Genomic DNA, 18,445 nt, shown 5'->3' with positions numbered 1-18,445 from the left:
ATAAATTAAAAAAGAAAGTCAACATGAGAATTAAAAAAAGCAGTCAATCTAATTCATAAAATAATGAATGAAAAAAGGAAAACTGCATGATCATCTTGATTAGCATGCAAAAACAACTTGACAAATCTAATATCCATTTCTTTTTTATGGTTGAATTAGTTATTTTCTTATTTATTTAATCAAAATATGATTGACTTACAATATTAGCTTCAGACTTAGTGACTTAATATTTTTATACCTTATATTACATTTAAAGTTATTATAAAATATTGGCTATATTCCCTGAGTTGTACAATATGGTCTTCTAGGTTATCTATTTTATTTAAAAATTTTTATATTTATTTTTAATTCCAGAATAATTGGTTTACAATGTTGTATTGGTTTCTGCCTTAATCAACATGAATCAGCCATAGGTATACATATGTCCTGTCCCTCTTAAACCTCCCCACCCACCTTCCAGCCCATCCCACCCCTCTAGGTTGTCCCAGGACACCAGGTTGAGCTCCCTGCATCATACAGCATATTCCCACTGGCTATCGGTTTTACATATGGTGGTGCATATGCTTCAATACTACTCTCTCAGCTCCTCACACCCTCTCCATCCTCCACGGGGTCCACAAGTCTGTTCTCTATGTATGCAGTGCTATTGTTGCCCTACAAACAGGTTCACCTGTACCATTTTTTCCTAGGCTCCATATATGTGCATTAATACATGATATTTGTTTTTCTCTTTCTGACTTCCTTCACTCTGCATAAGAGGCTCTAGGTTAATTCACCTCACTGGAAATTTATTCTTCTAGTGAATGACTCCAATTCATTCTTCTTTATGACTGAGTAATATTCCATTGTATATATGTACCATAACAGTTTATTCTAATATCCATTTCTGATTAAAAAATCTTAACAAAATAGGAGTAGAACTGTATATTGTTCTATTCAAAGTATTCAAAAATACTTCCTCAACCTGATAAAGGGCATCTATGAAAAATCTACAACTAAATTAGTGAAAAATTGAAGTCTCTTCCCCTAAGAACTGAAACAAGATATGGAGGTTCACACTCAGCATTTCTATTTAACATTGTACTGGAGTTTCTAGCTAGTGCAATCAATCAAGAAAAAGAAATAAAAGGCAACCAAATCATAAAAAGGAAAAAGTAAAACTGCCTTAAGTCAGAATAATATACCTCTATTATCATCTATACTGAAAATCTGATGAACTATGAAGAAAATCCCCTAGAATTAGTGAGTTGAACAAAGCTGTAGGATATAAGAGAACTATACAAAAATTCTATTTCTATGCATTAACAAATTGAAATTAAAATACAATACTATATGCATTAGCATCTCAAAATATGATATAAAGAATAAAGCTGCAGTATTCATTTCAAGATGAATATAATGACTTTTACAATAAAGACTGCAAAACATAGCTGAGGGAAATTAAAGAAGACATAAATATTTACCATATTCATGGGTTGAAACACTCAATATTGTTAAGATGTCAATTCTCAACAAGTTGATAGATTAAAAGACTTCCCGATCCAAGTCCTTGCATGTTTTTTGAATAAGAAATAAAAAACTTTCTAAAACTCACATAAAAATGCAAAGGACATAGAATACCCAAAACACTTTGTAAAAGAACAAAGTTACAGGACAAACACCACTTTTTATCAAGATTTATTATAAAGCTACAGTAACAAAGGGAGTTTGGTATTGCTGTCAAGACAGACAAATAGATGAATGGAACAGAAAGGAGAGTCCAGAAATGGATGCTCACAAATAAACAACTGATTGTTGACAAAGCTGTAAAGGCAATTTATTGGAGAAAGAATAGTCTGTTCAACAAAGGATGCTATAACAACTATTCAACAAATGATGCTATAACAACAACATTCTACATGAATGTTCACATGTAGAATCAAAACAAAAAACAAAACAAAACAAAAATCTTTGATCCATACCTCACAGCATGTACAAGAATTAACTCAACATGAAATATAGACTTCTACAAGAAAATGTCTGTGACCTTGGACTAGGCAAAGATTTTACCTAGATATGACACACAAAAATTCATAAAAAGAAAAATGACAAATTGGACTTAAAAATTAAAGATGTCTGCTTTTTGTAAGAAACCATGAAAGATGATGGAAAGACAAGTTATAGGCTGGGAGAAAATATTTACAAAATATGTATCTAATATAGGACTTGTATCTTGAATGTATAAAGAATTCTCAAAATTCAATAATAAGAAAACAAACAGCTTACTATAAAACAGGCAAAATATTGTAACAGATATTTCAAAAGGAACATACATCAGTGACAAATATGCACATGAAAAGCTGCTCAACATCATCAGTCATTTTTGTTGTTGTTTAGTCACTCAGTCATGTCCAACTCTTTGCAACCCCAGGCACCAAGCTCCTCTGTCCAGGTGATTTCCCAGCAAGAATACTGAAGTGGTTTGCCATTTCCTTCTCCAGAGGATCTTCCTGACCCAGGGTTTGAACTTGCATCTTCTGCATTTGCAGGAGAATTCTTTACCACTGAGCCACCAGGGAAGCCCAACTAGAGAGCTACTTAGATATAAAAATTAAAGAAGAGGGACAATCAAAACCAACTCTTGATATTTTCATCCTGAGACTCTATAATAGGGCTTGGCACATTTTGACAATGGGAAATCCTGCCTAGTCTGTTTTTGTAACTGAAGCTTTATTGGGACACAGCCCTGCGCATTCACTTACATGCTGTCTAAGGCTGCTTTCACAATACAACAGCAGAGGTGAACAGCCTGTAACAGAAACCTTACGGCCCTCACGGCCTAAAATATTTACTATCGGTCCATTCTCAGAAAAAGTTTTGTTGTTGTTCAGTTGCTCAGTAGTTTCCAACTCTTTGCAACCCCAAGGACTGTTGCACGCCAGGCTGCCCTGTCCTTCACCATCTCCTGGAGCTTGCTTAAACTCATGTCCATCGAGTTGGTGATGCCATCCAACTATCTTGTCCCCTGTCATCCCCTTCTCCTCATGCCTTCTATCTTTCCCAGCATCAGGGTCTTTTTCAGTGTGCCGGCTCTTCACATCAGGTGGCCAAAGTACTGGAGCTTCAGCTTCAGCGTCAGTCCTTCCAATGAATATTCAGGGTTGATTTCTTTTAGGACTGACCAGTTTGATCTCCTTGCAGTCCAAGGGACTCTCAAGAGTCTTCTCCAACACCACAGAAAAAGATTACCAACATTTAAAAATGGTAATGTCATGAATAGAAGTTGCGAGATAGAGGGCAATCACCCTTCCAATGAGACAATCAATTTGGTCTCAGCCAGACTGATTTTGAGGTTAAGGAAGGTTAAGGTTAAGGTTAAGGAAGAAAGTTTATGTATAATATCCAATTTAGTAGTTAGAAGCAAGTCACTTGTCATTCTAAAAAGAATGACAACTTTTTAAAGTTAAGTTTTTTCTTTCCTTAAAAAATTATAACTTATTCTATTGTTGTTAAGTTGCCCAGTCACGTCTGACTCTTTGTGACCCCATGAACTGTGGCGCTCCAGGCTTCCCTGTCCTTTACTATCTCCCAGAGTTTGCTCAAACTCATGTCCATTGAGTCAATGATGTCATCAAACCATCTCATCCTCTGTAGCCCCCTTTTCCTCAATGCTCACTTTCAAATAAGATTTGAGATGGGCTAGAGGCAAGTGTTGAAACAGTTAGTCTGGATATAGACTATATCTATATCTTATAGTTTATACCAACGTAAAGTTTGACCACTCCTTAATCCATAATAGAGTTTTACATTTTCACCAAAAAGAAGTAGGAGCTTTTTTTTTTATAAAGCAAAATAGAATGAAGATGTCAAACACAGAGAGAAAGAACTAGCCTAAGGACAGACTATGAGAAAGATACAGATGAACCATAATCTTGGACAACCTCTTATCCCTGGGTAGCCCTTCAAAATGTGAAATGCCAATCTTTCAGGTTCAACATCTAAGCTTTGCCTACACCACACAGTACTGAGGCTCAGATTCTAAGATGCTGGCTGACTTTTTCTTATAATAAGCTCTTGCTCTATTGGCAAGACAAGATAAACAATTCCATAGGTGGTGTGGCCTAGAGAAAGAGCTGTAGCTTGAGATGGGGAATCTGAGATTCCAGAACCTGTGCTGACCCAACTACTTATGGAATGTGAGAAATACTAATAACATATTTATGTAACACTTTATACTTTCACATATTTTATCTCACGTGGCCCTTACCACAGCCATGTGAGGTACAGGGGCAGGTATGATTACCCCTGTTTTATAAATGAGGTAGATGAAGCTGAGTGATGCTCAATTACTTGCCCTATGTTGCAAGGCCAGAATCAGAATCCTGGTCTTCTAATAATTTTTGTTTCCCATCTTATCATCCATCCTTTCATTGATCACAATCTGTAGTAGCAGCAGTCAAATGCTTTTGTTTTGTAAACCTAAGAATGTAATTTAAAAGTAATCATATTTTTATAATCAGGAAATACAACATCTTGAGCAAATTTTACCACACTTTCTTCTGTTTAGGGGAGAAAGTGAAAGTGAAGTCACTCAGTCGTGTCCGACTCTGCGACCCCCTGGACTGTAGCCTACCAGGCTCCTCAGTCCATGGAATTTTCCAGGCAAGAGTACTGGAGTGGGTTGCCATTTCCTTCTCCAGGATATCTTCCCAACCCAGGGATTGAACCTGGGTGTCCCGCATTGCAGGCGGACGCTTTACCATCTGAGCCACCAGGTAAGTTTAGGGGAGGCAGAAATTAAATTTTAAGAGCTATACACATAATATGCCCTGTGGTATTTGCTAGTCTGAGCCTCTGAACCCAGTGTTAAACTTTGTAACTGACTTTCCTCTTTTTATTTCTTTTGTTCTCAACTTTTATTTTTTTTCATGTTCTCTCTTACTATTAAATCCTTAAAATAGAAGATACAATCTGAATCTAACCCCATTTACCTTTTCTTTTTTCTTCCTTTTTCCTTTCTGGCCAGTTAAAAAATTGAGCCATATTTTAAAATTAAAAGTTTCAAATAAAAATCTAGATTTCTGGATTTCTGGCTTCCTTTGAAAACTCCTAACACTCATGAACACTGGGCCTATGTCACCACAGGAAAGCATTAGGTGGGGTAGTGGGGGAAAGGGCAACTGCTCCTGGAGGTAGGATGCAGTCTCCAGTTTGCCAGTTGCCACTACTCTATACTCTACTACTACTCTATAGAGTGCCAGTTGCACTCTATAGCGGTAGCAGAAAAAAATCTACTTCTGCTTTATTGACTATGCCAAAGCCTTTGACCGTGTGGATCACAACAAACTGTGGAAAATTCTTAAAGAGACGGGAATACCAGACCAGCTTACCTGCCTCCTGAGAAATCTGTATGCACATCAAGAAGCAACAGTTAGAACCAGTCTGTTGTTCTGGTTCCAAATCGGGAAAGGCTGCATATTGTCACCCTGCTTATTTAAATTATATGCAGAGTACATCATGTGAAATGCCAGGCTGGATGAAGCACAAGCTGGAATCAAGATTGCCAGGAGAAATATCGATAACCTCAGATATGCAGATCACACCACCCTTATGGCAGAAAGTGAAGAAGAACTAAAGAGCCTCTTGATGAAGGTGAAAGAGGAGAGTGAAAAGTTTGGCTTAAAACTCAACATTCAGAAAACTAAGATCATGGCATCTGGTCCAATCACTTCACAGCAAATAGATGGGGAAACAAAGACAGACTATTTTGGGGGAGGGCTTCAAAATCACTGCAGATGGTGACTGCAGCCATGAAATTAAAAGACACTTGCTCCTTGGAAGAAAAGCTATGATCAACCTAGACAGCATATTAAAAAGCAGAGACATTACTTTTCCAACAAAGGTCGATCTAATCAGAGCTATGGTTTTTCCACTAGTCATGTATGGATGTGAGAGTTGTACCATGAAGAAGGCTGAGTGCTGAAGAATTGATGCTTTTGACTTGTGGTGTTGGAGAAGACTCTTGAGAGTCCCTTGGACTGCAAGGAGATCCAACCAGTGTATCCTAAAGGAAATCATCCCTGAATATTCATTGGGAGGACTGATGCTGAAGCTGAAACCCTAATACTTTGGCCACCTGATACAAAGACGTGACTCACTGGAAAAGACCCTGATGCTGGGAAAGATTGAAGGTGGGAGGAGAAGGGGACAACAGAGGATGTGGTGGATGGATGGCATCACTGACTTGATGGACATGAGTTTGAGCAAACTCCAGGAGTTGGTGATGGACAGGGAAGCCTGGTGTGCTGCAGTCCATGGGGTCACAAAGAGTCGGACATGCTGAACGACTGAACTGAACTGAAACTCTCTCTATTGGCTCCTACACAAAAACAACAAAGTAGCTGCCATTTGTCACGTCCCCTGTTCTGTTGTTTTTCTCATGGTAGAAGAATAAGTATTTGTATCTATACCTCTCTTTCAAAGTGCAGGGCTGACATAAAAGGATGTGATTTTCAAAACATCTGATTATGATGCTAGTATTTTATAACAACAAGACAGAAATGACACTGCCATTAAACTATGACTTACAATCAGTTGTAACATGCACTCCAGTTTCAAAGATGTTTAAATGCCAAAAGAAATGTGCATCTTTGAATCAATGAAATGAGGAATGTTACTTGCCTGCCTTCTGAAAGCATTTCAATCAGTGACCTTTTGGCAGTGGTCCCATATGGGACCTAAGGCATAAGGGGCCTTTCCTTCCCTGGCTCCTGCCTGCACACTCCACTGAGACAGACGCTAGCTATAATAGTCCCACTCAGCAGTGGGTTGGGGGATTCTGGTGGGACCCCTCTCCCAACCAAGTGAGCAACTGTCAGCCGGCAACCAGTTAACAGCCCTATTCTGCCATTGCTCAGGGCCACTGAAAGCCCCTTCCCCCTCCCTATTGTTTTATACAATCCTGTATAATTCAGGATTATATTCAGAAAATAATTCAGGAACAACCCTGAATCCTGACTGAGAATAGATGGTTTTTGGGCACTCAAGTCTATCATCTCCTTTGTCTGCTACCCTTCTGATTAAAGTCATCATTCCATGCTCCAACAACTCCTCTCTCAATTTATTAGCCTGTCATGCATCAAACAGAATGAGCTTAGGCTTGGTAACAATCTTCCTTTCAATATGTGTGGCACCATACAGTAATACCTTTAGCACAAAGACACATTTTCCAGTTCACTTACTTTGAGCTACACGTTTATCATCAGCCACTTTTCTTTTCTTTCTAATAGCCATACCTGGGATTTAAATTTTCTTTAGAAATCAGCCTAGGCCTACACATTGACTTCCCAAGTCTCACAATCCACTGGCCCACAACTATCAGACAGACATACCCAATCAATTGATGCTATTCCTTCTGCCAGACCTGTCCAGTAGAATGCTGAAGCACATGATCAACACCAGATCAAAGTGAGAGGAAGTAGAGGTCTGAAGTGGGGACTCAGTCTTCCATTTCCAAAAGGTGATGTTCATAAATTTAATAACTGGTATGGCAGGAGGACCAATCAATCTGTACAGATGACAACGATGTTGGAGTTAGCTAGGTTCCGAATGTCCCCAGCTGTTACAGATGTTAACCTTTAGGTGCTGACAGGTGGGGAGCTGTAGAGAGGCTAGAGAAGAGGCAGGAGCTCTCTCAGGGTACTGGCTCTTAGGAAATAATAACCATTATGACTGCATGAGAGTGTACTAGTTGAAAACCAATCTTGCCTGTATGTAAGCTACAGCATCAAAAAGCTGTGAAATAGAAAAACATCCCATAAAGATACAGAATACCAAAACTGAATAAAATGGAAACAGAAAATCTGAATAGAATTATAACAAACAAATAAGTTAGTAACTGAAAATATTTACACAAAGTTAAACCTATGCCCAGATAGCTTCAGTTGTAAATTCTACAAAAACTTTCAAGAAAATAATAATGTGTATTTTTTGCAAGCCTCAGAAAAAAAGGAAAGGGAACACTTTCCAGCTTATTCTATGAAGCCACTAATATAGAATCAGGAAGCCATTTCCTGATACCAAGGCCAGACAAAGACAACACACAAAAACAGCAAACCAATAATGCTTGATAAATATGAACACAAAAAATCCTCAACAAAATATATGCAAGCCAAATCTAGGGACATATAAACAGATGATAAGCTATGACTGAGGGAGATTCATTCTGGGAATGTAAGGTTTGCTTAACATATGAAATCATTAATGTAATATACCATATTTAAAAAATAGAGGAGGGGAAAACTGCATGATCATCTTGATAGATAAAGAAAAATTATTTGGCAAAATCCAACATCCATTTATGACAAAAACTTCTTCAACCTGATAAAAGATTTGATTTTAAAAACTTAAGGTCAAACATCACACTTAATGGTGAACATTTGCATGCTTTCATCCCAAGGCTGGAAACAAGGCAAGGATGTTTGCTCTCACCGCTTGTATTCAAGATGGGAATGGATGTTCTAAACAGTGCGATAAGGCAAGAAAAAGATACAAAAGGTATGCATATTAGAAAGGAAGAAATTAAACCTTATTATTAGATGACATGATCCTATATGTAGAAAATCCTAAGGGATTCATACTGAAAAACAAACAAACAAACAAAAAAAACTACTAGAAACTACTGAACAAATTCAGCAAGGTTGCAGGATATAAAAGAAACAAGAATTGTATTTCTATTTAAAAATGAAATTAAGAAAACATTTTCATTCACAAGAAAAACATCAAAAAAATAAAATATTCAGGGATAAACAAAACAAAAAAGTTTGATTTAACTTTTTTAACAAAACTTTTTTTTTGGATTTATCAAAAAAGTACGAGACTTTTACACTGAAAAACACTACTTAAAGTAGTCAAAGAATATTAAATAAATGAAGAGACGTTGCATGTTTATGGACTAGAAGCCTTAATAACACTAAAATAGCAATACTTCCCAAATATTGAACTATACAGTTAACGTAACCTTTATCAAAATTCCAGCTGCCTCTTGCTGCCCCCTAGAATCTGACCTTAAATTCATATGGAAATATAAGAGACCTAGAAGCTAAAACGATCTTGAAAAGAACAAACTTGGAGGAATTATATTTCTGATTAAAAAAAAATTACTTCAAAGCTAAAATAATCAAAAGAGTGTGGTGCTGACACAGAACTGACATATAGTTCAGTGGGATAGAGTGGAGACCCGCCCCCCTTCATCCCAACTCGGGCATTCCCAGCCCCTTGGCTGCATCTCCAGGCTGGGGAGCCTGATGTGGAGCCGAGAACCTTCACAACAGTGCAAGGACTTCTTTCATATCACTGTTCTCCAGGTTGTGGGTCTCCCACCCAGAGGGTATAGGATTTGATTTTATAGTGATTGTGCCCCTCCTACTGTTTCGTTGTGGCTTCTCCTTTGTCCTTGGATGTGGGGTATCTTTCAAACTCATAGCCCCCTCAGAGTAGGCCCCCATGGAGAAGAGGCCATGCTGCCAACTCACATGAGGGGCTGGCAGTTGGGGTGATGAAGGTCCCACTGCCAGGCCCAGTGCCCCTGATCTGTATGCCCAGTGTGTGTACCCAGTGTGTGTCTCAGGCCAGGTTGCCAGCCTCCTCCCGCAGGAACAGGCCTGTGGCAGAAGCTGTACCTGGGAGGCACCTGGTTCCAGAGACCTAGTTTTGTTCTGTGACTCTCGATAAAAGGCCATACTATCAGAAAAAAAAAAAAAAAAAGATTCAGTGGGATAGAATTGAGAATCTGGTTAATAAACAGTTACATTTACTGTCAGTTGTTTTTTGAAAAGTATGCCAAGATAAATAATTCAGAAGAGACTAGTCCTCTAATCACTGGTGTTGAAACAACTTGGATAGGCACATGCCAAAGAACTGAGCTGGAGCCTTATATCATACCGTATACAAAACTTAACTCCAACTGGATCAAAGACATAAAAGGAAGATCTAAAACTATAAAAAGTTCATAGAACATGAAACTAGGTATAAGCTTGGGTTAGGCAAAGATTCTTAGAAAAACAAAGACACAAGTGAAAAAAGGAAAAAAATAGATAAATAGGACTCCAACAAAATTAAAAACTTATTGCTCTAAAAGACAACCCATGAAATGGGACAAACTATTTGCAAATATGTCATTTCACTTTCATGCATTGGAGAAGGAAATGGCAACCCACTCCAGTGTTCTTGCCTGGAGAATCCCAGGGACGGGGGAGCCTGGTGGGCTGCCGTCTATGGGGTATCACAGAGTCGGACACGACTGAAGCGACTTAGCAGCAGCAGCATATGTCTAACAAAGGATTTTATTCAAAATACACTTACAACTCAATAATAAGACAACAAATAACCAAATTTATAAACAGGCAAAAAAATCTGAATAGATATTTTACCAAAAAAGACGCATGAATGGCCAATTAGCACATGAGAATATACCATTATATCTTCTTCCACAGCACCAAAATTGCAACTGGCTGTTGAACAACCATCAACAGGAAGACATTGGAACCCAGCAAAAAAAGATACCCCACATCCAAGGACAAACGAGAAACCACAATGAAACAGTAGGAGGGGCACAATCACTATAAAATTGAATCCTATACCCTCTGGGTGGGAGACCCACAACCTGGAGAACAATGATATCGAAGAAGTCCTTGCACTGTTGTGAAGGTTCTCGGCCCCACATCAGGCTTTCCAGCCTGGAGATGCAGCCAAGGGGCTGGGAATGCCCAGGGAATCTGACTTTGAAGGCCAGTGGGATTTGATTACAGGACTCCCCACAGGACTGGGGGAAACAGAGATGCCACTCTTGACAGACATAAACAAAACTTTGTACACACCAGGACTGAGGGGAAAGGAACAGCAACCCCACAGAAGACTGAGCCAGACCTACCTGTGAATGTTTGAGGGTCTTCTGAAGAGGTGTGGGTTGGCAGAGACCCACCACAGGGACAGGGGAACTGGTAGCAGTGTTCCTGGGAGATATGTCTCAGCGTAAATTCTCTTGGAGCTTGCCAATAGCCCTACCACAGAGCCTGTGGACTCCAGGACTGGGTCATTTCAGGCCAGATAACAAACTGGCACAGCTCTACCCATCAGCAGACACTTGGATTAAAGTTTTACTGAGCAAGATGAGAGCACGACCAGAGCAAGACCCATTTTCCCCCACAGCCAGTCCTTCCCATCAGGAAGCTTGCACAAGCCTCTTATCCTCATGCACCAGAGAGAAGACAGAAGAAATAAGAACTACAATCCCAGCAGCCTCCAAAACTAATACAACAATCACAGAAAGCTAACTAAAATGAAAAGAAATAGGGTTATGTCACAGATGAAGGAATAAGATAAATCCCCAGAAAAACAACTAAATGAAGTGGAGATAGGCAACCTCCCAGAAAAAGAATTCTGAATAATGATAGTGAAGATGATTCAGGATCTGGGAAAAAGAATGCAGAAGATGCAAATGTTTACCAAAGGCTTAGGAGAACTAAAGAAGAAACAAACAGAGGTGAACAATGCAATAGAAGGAATCAATAGCAAAATAACTGAGGCAGAAAGACAGATAAGTGACCTGAAAGACAGAATGGTGAAAAACAACGCTACAAAACAGAATATGGAAAAAAAGAATGAAAAGAAATGAAGACAGTATAAGAGATCTCTGTGACAACATTAAACACACCGATATTCGCATTATAACCGTCCCAGGAGAAGAGAGAGACAGAGGATCCAAGAAAATATTTGAAGAGATAACAGCTGAAAACTTCCCCAACATGCGAAAGGATATAGTCACCCAAGTTCAGGAAGCACAGACCGTCCCAGGCAGGATAACAGGAAGAACACACCAAAACATAGTAATCAAACTGACAAAAATTAAAGACAAATATAAATTATTAAAAGTAACAAGGGAAAAAAGACAAATAATATACAAGGGAAATCCCAAAAGGTTATCAGCTGATTTCTCAACAGAAACTCTATAAGCTAGAAGGGAATGGCATGACCTATTCCAAGTGATGAAACAGAAGAACCTATAACCAAGAATATTCTACTCAGTTAGACTCTCATTCAGATTAGATGAAGAAATCAAGTTTTCCAGACAAGCAAAATTTAAGAGAATTCAGCACCACTAAGCCAGTTTAAAAACAAATGATAAAGGAACTTTTCTACACAGGAAACACAAAAGAAGGAAAAGATTTACAAAAATAAACCTAAAACAATTAGCAAAAAGGATCATACGTATCAATAAGTACCTTAAATGTAAATGGATTAAACTCACCAACCAAAAGATATAGACTGGCTGAGTGGATACAAAAGCAAGATGGGCTGAGTGGTCTATGAAATACCCACCTCAGACCTATGGGCACTTAGAGACTGAAAGTAAGGGGATGGGAGAAGGTATTTCATGCAAATTGAGATCATAAGAAAGCTGGACTAGTGATACTCATATCAGACAAGATAGACTTTAAAACAAAGACTTTTATAAGAAACAAAGAAGGACATTACATAATGATAAAGAGTTCAATCCAAGAAGAAGATATAACAATTATAAATATATATAGACCCAACATAGAAGCACCTCAATATGTAAGGCAAATAATAACAAATATAAAGGGAGAAATTGTCAGTAATACAATAATAGTGGGGAACTTTTAATACCCCACTTTCACAAGTGTACATATAATCTAGACAGAAAATCAACAAAGAAACAAAGTCTTTAACATTTTAGACGGGTTGGACTTAATTGATATTTATAGAACATTCCATCCAAAAGCAGCAGACTACACATTCTTCTCAAGTGCACATGGAACATTCTCCAGGACTGACCACATGCTGGGCTCCAAGGTGAGCCTTGGTAAATTTAAGAAAATTGAAATCGTATCAAGCATCCCTAAGAAACACAAATATGTGACAACTAAACAATATGCTACTGAACAACCAGTGGATCACTGAAGAAATCAAGGAAGAAAATCTAGACACAAATGAGAACAAAAGCACATCAGTCCTAAACTTATGGGATGCAGCGAAAGTAGTTCTAAGCAGGAAGTTCATAGCAATACAATCTTATCTCAAGAAGCAAGAAAGAACTCAAATAAACAACCTAACCTAACCAGACCCAGGGATCAAAACCAGGTCTCCCGCATTGCAGACAGATTCTTTCCCAACTGAGCAACCAGGGAAGCCCAAGAATACTGGAGTGTGTAGCCTATCCTTTCTCCAGGGGATATTTCCAATCCAGGAATCAAACCAGGGTCTCCTGCATTGCAGGTGGATTCTTTACCAGCTAAGCTACCAGAGAAGCCCTCAACATAATAAAGGCCATATATGACAAATCTACAGCTAGCATCATACTCAATGGTGAAAAGCTGAAAGTATTCCCTCTAAGATCAGGATCAAGACAAGGATGTCCACTCTCACCACTTTTATTCAACATAGTTTTAGAAGTCCTTGTTACAGCAATCAGAGAAGAAAAAGAAGGGGAATCCAAATCAGAAAAGAAATTAAACTGTCACTGTTTATAGATGACATGATCCTATACATAGAAGATCCTAAAGATGCTACCAGAAAACTACTAGAACTCATCAGTGAATTTGGTAAAGTTGCATCTTACAAAACTAATACACAGAAATCTGTAGCATTTCTATACACTAAAAATGAAAGAACAGGAAGAGAAATTCTAGAAGCAATTCCATTTATCATCACACCAAAAAGAATAAAATACCTAGAAATAAAACTAACTAAGGAGACAAAAGACCCATACTCTGAAAACTGTAAGATGCTGATAAATTGAAGAAGACATAAACATATGGTAAGATATGCCATGTTCATGAATTGGAAGAATCGATATTGTCAAAATGACTATACTACCCAAGGCAATCTACAGATTCAATGCAATCCCTATCAAATTACCAATGGCGTTTTTCACAGAACTAGAAAAAAAAATCGCAGAATTTGTATGGAGACACAAAAGACCCCAGATAAACAAAGCAATCTTGAAAAAGAAAACAGAGCTAGAGCAAACAGGCTTCCTGACTTCAGACTATACTACATAGCTACAGTCATCAAAACAGTATGGTACTGGCACAAAAATACACATATAGATCAATGGAACAGGATAGAAAACCCAGACATAAGCCCACGAACCTATGGTCAATTGATCTATGACAAAGGAGGCAGGACTATACAATGCTGGAAAGACGATTTCTTTAACAAATGGTGCTGGGAAAACTGCACAGCAACATGTAAAAAAAGTGAAATTAGATCATTCCTCAACTTCACACAAAAAATAAGCTAAATGTGAGACCAGATACTATAAAACTATAGAGGAAAACATATGCAAAACACTCTCTGATATAAATCACAGCAATATCTTTTTCAATCCATCTCCCAGAATAATGGAAATAAATGGAAAATAAGCAAATCGGACTTACTTAAACTCAAAAGCTTTTGCACAGCAAAGAAAACAATAAACAAAACAAAAAGACAACCAACAGACGGGAGAAAATATTTGAAAATACTGTGACTGATAAAGGATGTCTCCAAAGTTACAAATTGTTTATGATTCTTAATAGTATCAAAACAAACTACTCAAAAAATGGGCAGAAGATCTGAATAGACATTTCTCCAAAGAGGACAGAGAGATGGTCAACAGGCACATAAAAAGATATTTAACATTGCTAGTTATTAGAAAAATGCAAATAAAAACTACAGTGAGGTATTACCTCACACGGCTCAGAATGCTATCATTAAATAATCCACACACACACACACACACAAAATTCTGGAGAGGGTGTGGAGAGAAGGGAACCCTCCTTTTGGTGGGAATGTAAATTGATACAACCAGTATGGGGAACAGCATGGAGGTTCCTTAAAAAACTAAAAATAGAGCTACCATATGACCTTGCAATCCCACTGCTGGGCATATATCCAGAGAAAAACATGGCCTGAAAAGACATATGCACCCCAGTGTTCATTGGAGCACTGTTTACAATAACCAAGACATGGAAGCAACCGAAATGTCCATCAACAGAAGAATGGATAAAGAAAATGTGGTACATGTATACAATGGAATATTATTCAGCCATTAAAAAGAAAGAAAAATGCATTTGCAGCAGCATGGATGGATGTAGAGAGTGTCATACTGAATGAAGTCAGTCAGACAGAGAAGGAGAAATATCATAAGACATCTCTTATATGTGAAATCTAAAAAGAAATGACACACATGAACTTTCTTACAAAACAGAAAGAGATTCACAGACTTAGAAAACAAACTTATGTTTGTTGGGGGAAAAGGATAGTTAGGGACTTTGGAAAGGTCATATACACACTGAAATATTTAAAATGGATAACCAACAAAGACCTATTGTATGGCACATGGGACCCTGCTCAATGTTATGTGCCAGCCTGGATGTGAGGGGGCTTGGGGGAGAATGGGTACATGTTTACAAGGCTGAATCCCTTCGCTATTCACTTTAAACTATTACTCCAATACAAAATGTTTTTGGTGTTAAAAAGAAAAAGAAATAAAAAACACACCATTATTAGTCAGTAAGAAAATGAAAATCAAAACTATAATGAGAATCACTTCACACCCATCAGAGTGATTATAAACAAAAGGACAGACATTTAGAAGTTCTGGTGAAGACGTGGAGAAGTTGGAATCTTCACACAACACTGTTGGAAAATGTAAAATTGTTAATTCACTTTAGAAAGCAGTTGAGTGATTCTTCAAAAAGTTAAACATATAGTTTCCACATGACTCAGCAATTCCACTTCTAGGTATATACCCAAGAGAACTAAAAGCACATTCACACAAAACCTTGTAAACATTTTCATAGCACTATTATTTATAATAGCTAAAAACTGAAAGTAGTGTAAATGTTTATCAACTTTTGAGTGGATAAAACCAATGTGGTAGTGTCCATACAATGGAATATTATTTAGTAATAAAAATGAGTAATAATGGAACTGATTAAGATGGTGGAGTGAAACTGAAAATCACTCAGTTGTGTCTGACTCTTTGCTACCCAGTATTCTCCAGGCCAGAATCCTGGAGTGCATAGCCTTTCCCTTCTCCAGGGGATCTTCCCAGTGATTGAACCCAGGTCCCCGCATTGCAGGCAGATTCTTTACCAGCTGAGCCACAAGGGGACACAAAACTCACCTCCACCCACAAATACATCAAAAATACATCTAAATGTGGATGATTCTGACTGAAAATTAACTGGAGACTGTCAAAAATACTCCTATATAAGCAAGGCTGTAAGGAAGATCCACACTGAATCAGGAAAGAAGAGAAGACATGAAATCAAGTCAGTATCTGTACCCTTGAAAGGGGATTCAGAGGAAAAGGGAGATCATGGGAGTGGCAATCCTCCCTGGGGTGTTCATGGTTTGAGCAACAATATTGGGTGTCCCAGCCTTGGGATCTGACACAGGGAAGGCAAGTCCCCACAGCTGGTTGGAGGGCCGGTGGGACTAGCAGGAGGACTCTGGGAAGCCTGAATCCCACTCACGAGGACTGTATGTCCACTTGCTCGCTCCCAAGGCAGAACAGAGGGAGCAGACTGAGGCTGTGCAAGTGTCTGGCTGGTTTCCCACAACCAGTCTGAGCTGAGTGAACATTCCAGTCTTGCTCTGGAGCCTCGCTGTGATACACAGACTTGGCTTAGACCTCAAGAACCATCGAGCAGGATAGGGGCAGCCACCGTTTGTGCTAACAAAGGAGGCTCATCAGAAAAGCCCCATCTCTGTCTGTAGTGGGACCACCACAGTTCACATCCTGACACATGCTGAGAGCCCACACAGGCCCTGCCTGCTCTGTGGGGCATTCATCTTCACACTGTGATGGGGATGGGAGAGGCAGTGGGGAGGGTCCAGCTATCACAGACAAAGGACGCTTGGGCCTGAAGTGGCACGTGAGCACGGCAGCGGGCAGCCATTCCTGCTGCTTACACAGGCAGTTCATCAAAAAGCAGTCCAGATATCTGGCCCCAGCTGGATGGCCACAGCCCTTTCCCTGACACACCGAGTGATCGCACCAGCCCCTCTGGTTCCAGTGCAGCTCCCCTCTGGGGCAAGAGCGAGGAGAGCACACCCCTGAAGGGAGCTGAGGCAGCTGGGACCTGAGCCTCAAGGCTTCTGCTCTGGCAACTTAAGACCTTCTCCTGCCTTCAGTGTGCTAGTGAAAGTCACTGAGGAGAGGGGAAGCCTCACCTCACATCTGGCTCTGACTCTAGCCACTCCATTTCTAGTCCAACCTCCTACCAAGATGAGAGCTGTCAGTTCACCCTGAAGTAAGACATGACTTCTGTTCATGTCAAATCCAGCTCTCCCAACAAAGCCACCAGGGACATGCAGACTACACAGGGATGCTCCCACATAAGGACACCCATTCAAGGCTGAAAGAGGTAACTATTTCACCTAATTTCATAGAAACAGAGAAGTTAAACAAAATGAGAGGACAGGAGTATTTGTTATAATTGAAAGAGAAAGAGAAAATCCTTGAAAAAACTACAAGAGAAACAGATATAAATAGTTCGCCATATAAAGAATTTGAAGCATTGGTAATGTTAGGTAGGAAGTTAAACAAGAGCGACAAGGGGGTGGCCTGGCTGAAAGAGATGCAAGCTGATCTCTAAAACCATCCCAGACACACCCAGGGGAGCTCACAGATATGCTACAAAAATAACCATAGAGAGTTTTCCAACTCCTGCACACGCGCCCTAGGCACACAGTGAACATAAAATAAGCACAGGGACTTCTCCAAGTAATCTTAGGCAACTAAGAATCCATTAAGGATTTATAAATATTCTATATTTCATTATAACCGATGTAAACTGAATTATAGGAAGACATAAACAACACAGACTGCTGTCATATAACTTACAACTGTTAATCTTGACCGTATGCCCAGTTGCACTCCACTTCATTGATCAGTTATGGGTACAAGCCCTATTTTGCACAGGGCATAACCAAAAGGAAGAGTTCTGGAAGTATAAAAACAGGGAAAGCAAGAGAGAAAAAAAAGATTTCTTTGGGCCCGGCCTCTTCTGATGTCTTGGGAGTATCTGTCTAACAAAATATCTGTCTGCTTGAGCTGAACTCAGCTGTAACTTGTCTGTTGTTTTAACACTTTACTTTGTTGTTCCAAATTTTTGTTGCAACAAGGCAAATACTAAGGAAGAGAAATAAACTGATCTGGTAGTAATAAGAATGTGAACGGAATAAAGAATAGATGAACAGAATGAGAATTTTAACAGGAACAAAAAAAAAATATTTAAAAAATCCATCAGAACTAAAGAGTATAATAACTGAAATGAAAGACACACTAGAAGGAATTAATAGACTACATGCTACAGAAGAAATGCAAGTGATCTGGAAGACAGAATAAAGTAAATCACCCAATCAAAATAGCAAAAAGAAAAACAAACTTAAA

The 18,445-nt window shown here is 38.9% G+C and overlaps 1 protein-coding gene across 7 annotated transcripts in view; it reads right to left on the bottom strand.

The window, feature by feature from the left end:
- Nucleotides 1–18,445, bottom strand: part of TTC23 (tetratricopeptide repeat domain 23) — a 161,096-nt gene that overhangs the window by 123,023 nt on the left and 19,628 nt on the right. For 2 of the 7 annotated variants that reach the window (XM_010845837.1, XM_010845842.1), the window contains exon 1: nt 7,221–7,360. The exons of 3 other annotated variants lie outside the window; for them this stretch is intronic. In XM_010845837.1, the coding sequence (XP_010844139.1) occupies nt 7,221–7,272 (52 nt within the window). In that variant the 5' untranslated portion in view covers nt 7,273–7,360. 2 more of the 7 variants (XM_010845839.1, XM_010845840.1) reach the window with 2 other exon arrangements.

This window comes from Bison bison, unplaced genomic scaffold (assembly GCF_000754665.1).
Source record: "Bison bison bison isolate TAMUID 2011002044 unplaced genomic scaffold, Bison_UMD1.0 scf7180017864224, whole genome shotgun sequence".
NCBI classification, from domain to species: Eukaryota; Metazoa; Chordata; class Mammalia; order Artiodactyla; family Bovidae; genus Bison; species Bison bison.
Note: the sequence above shows the minus strand (reverse complement) of the source record. Positions and strands in the feature narration are given on the sequence as shown.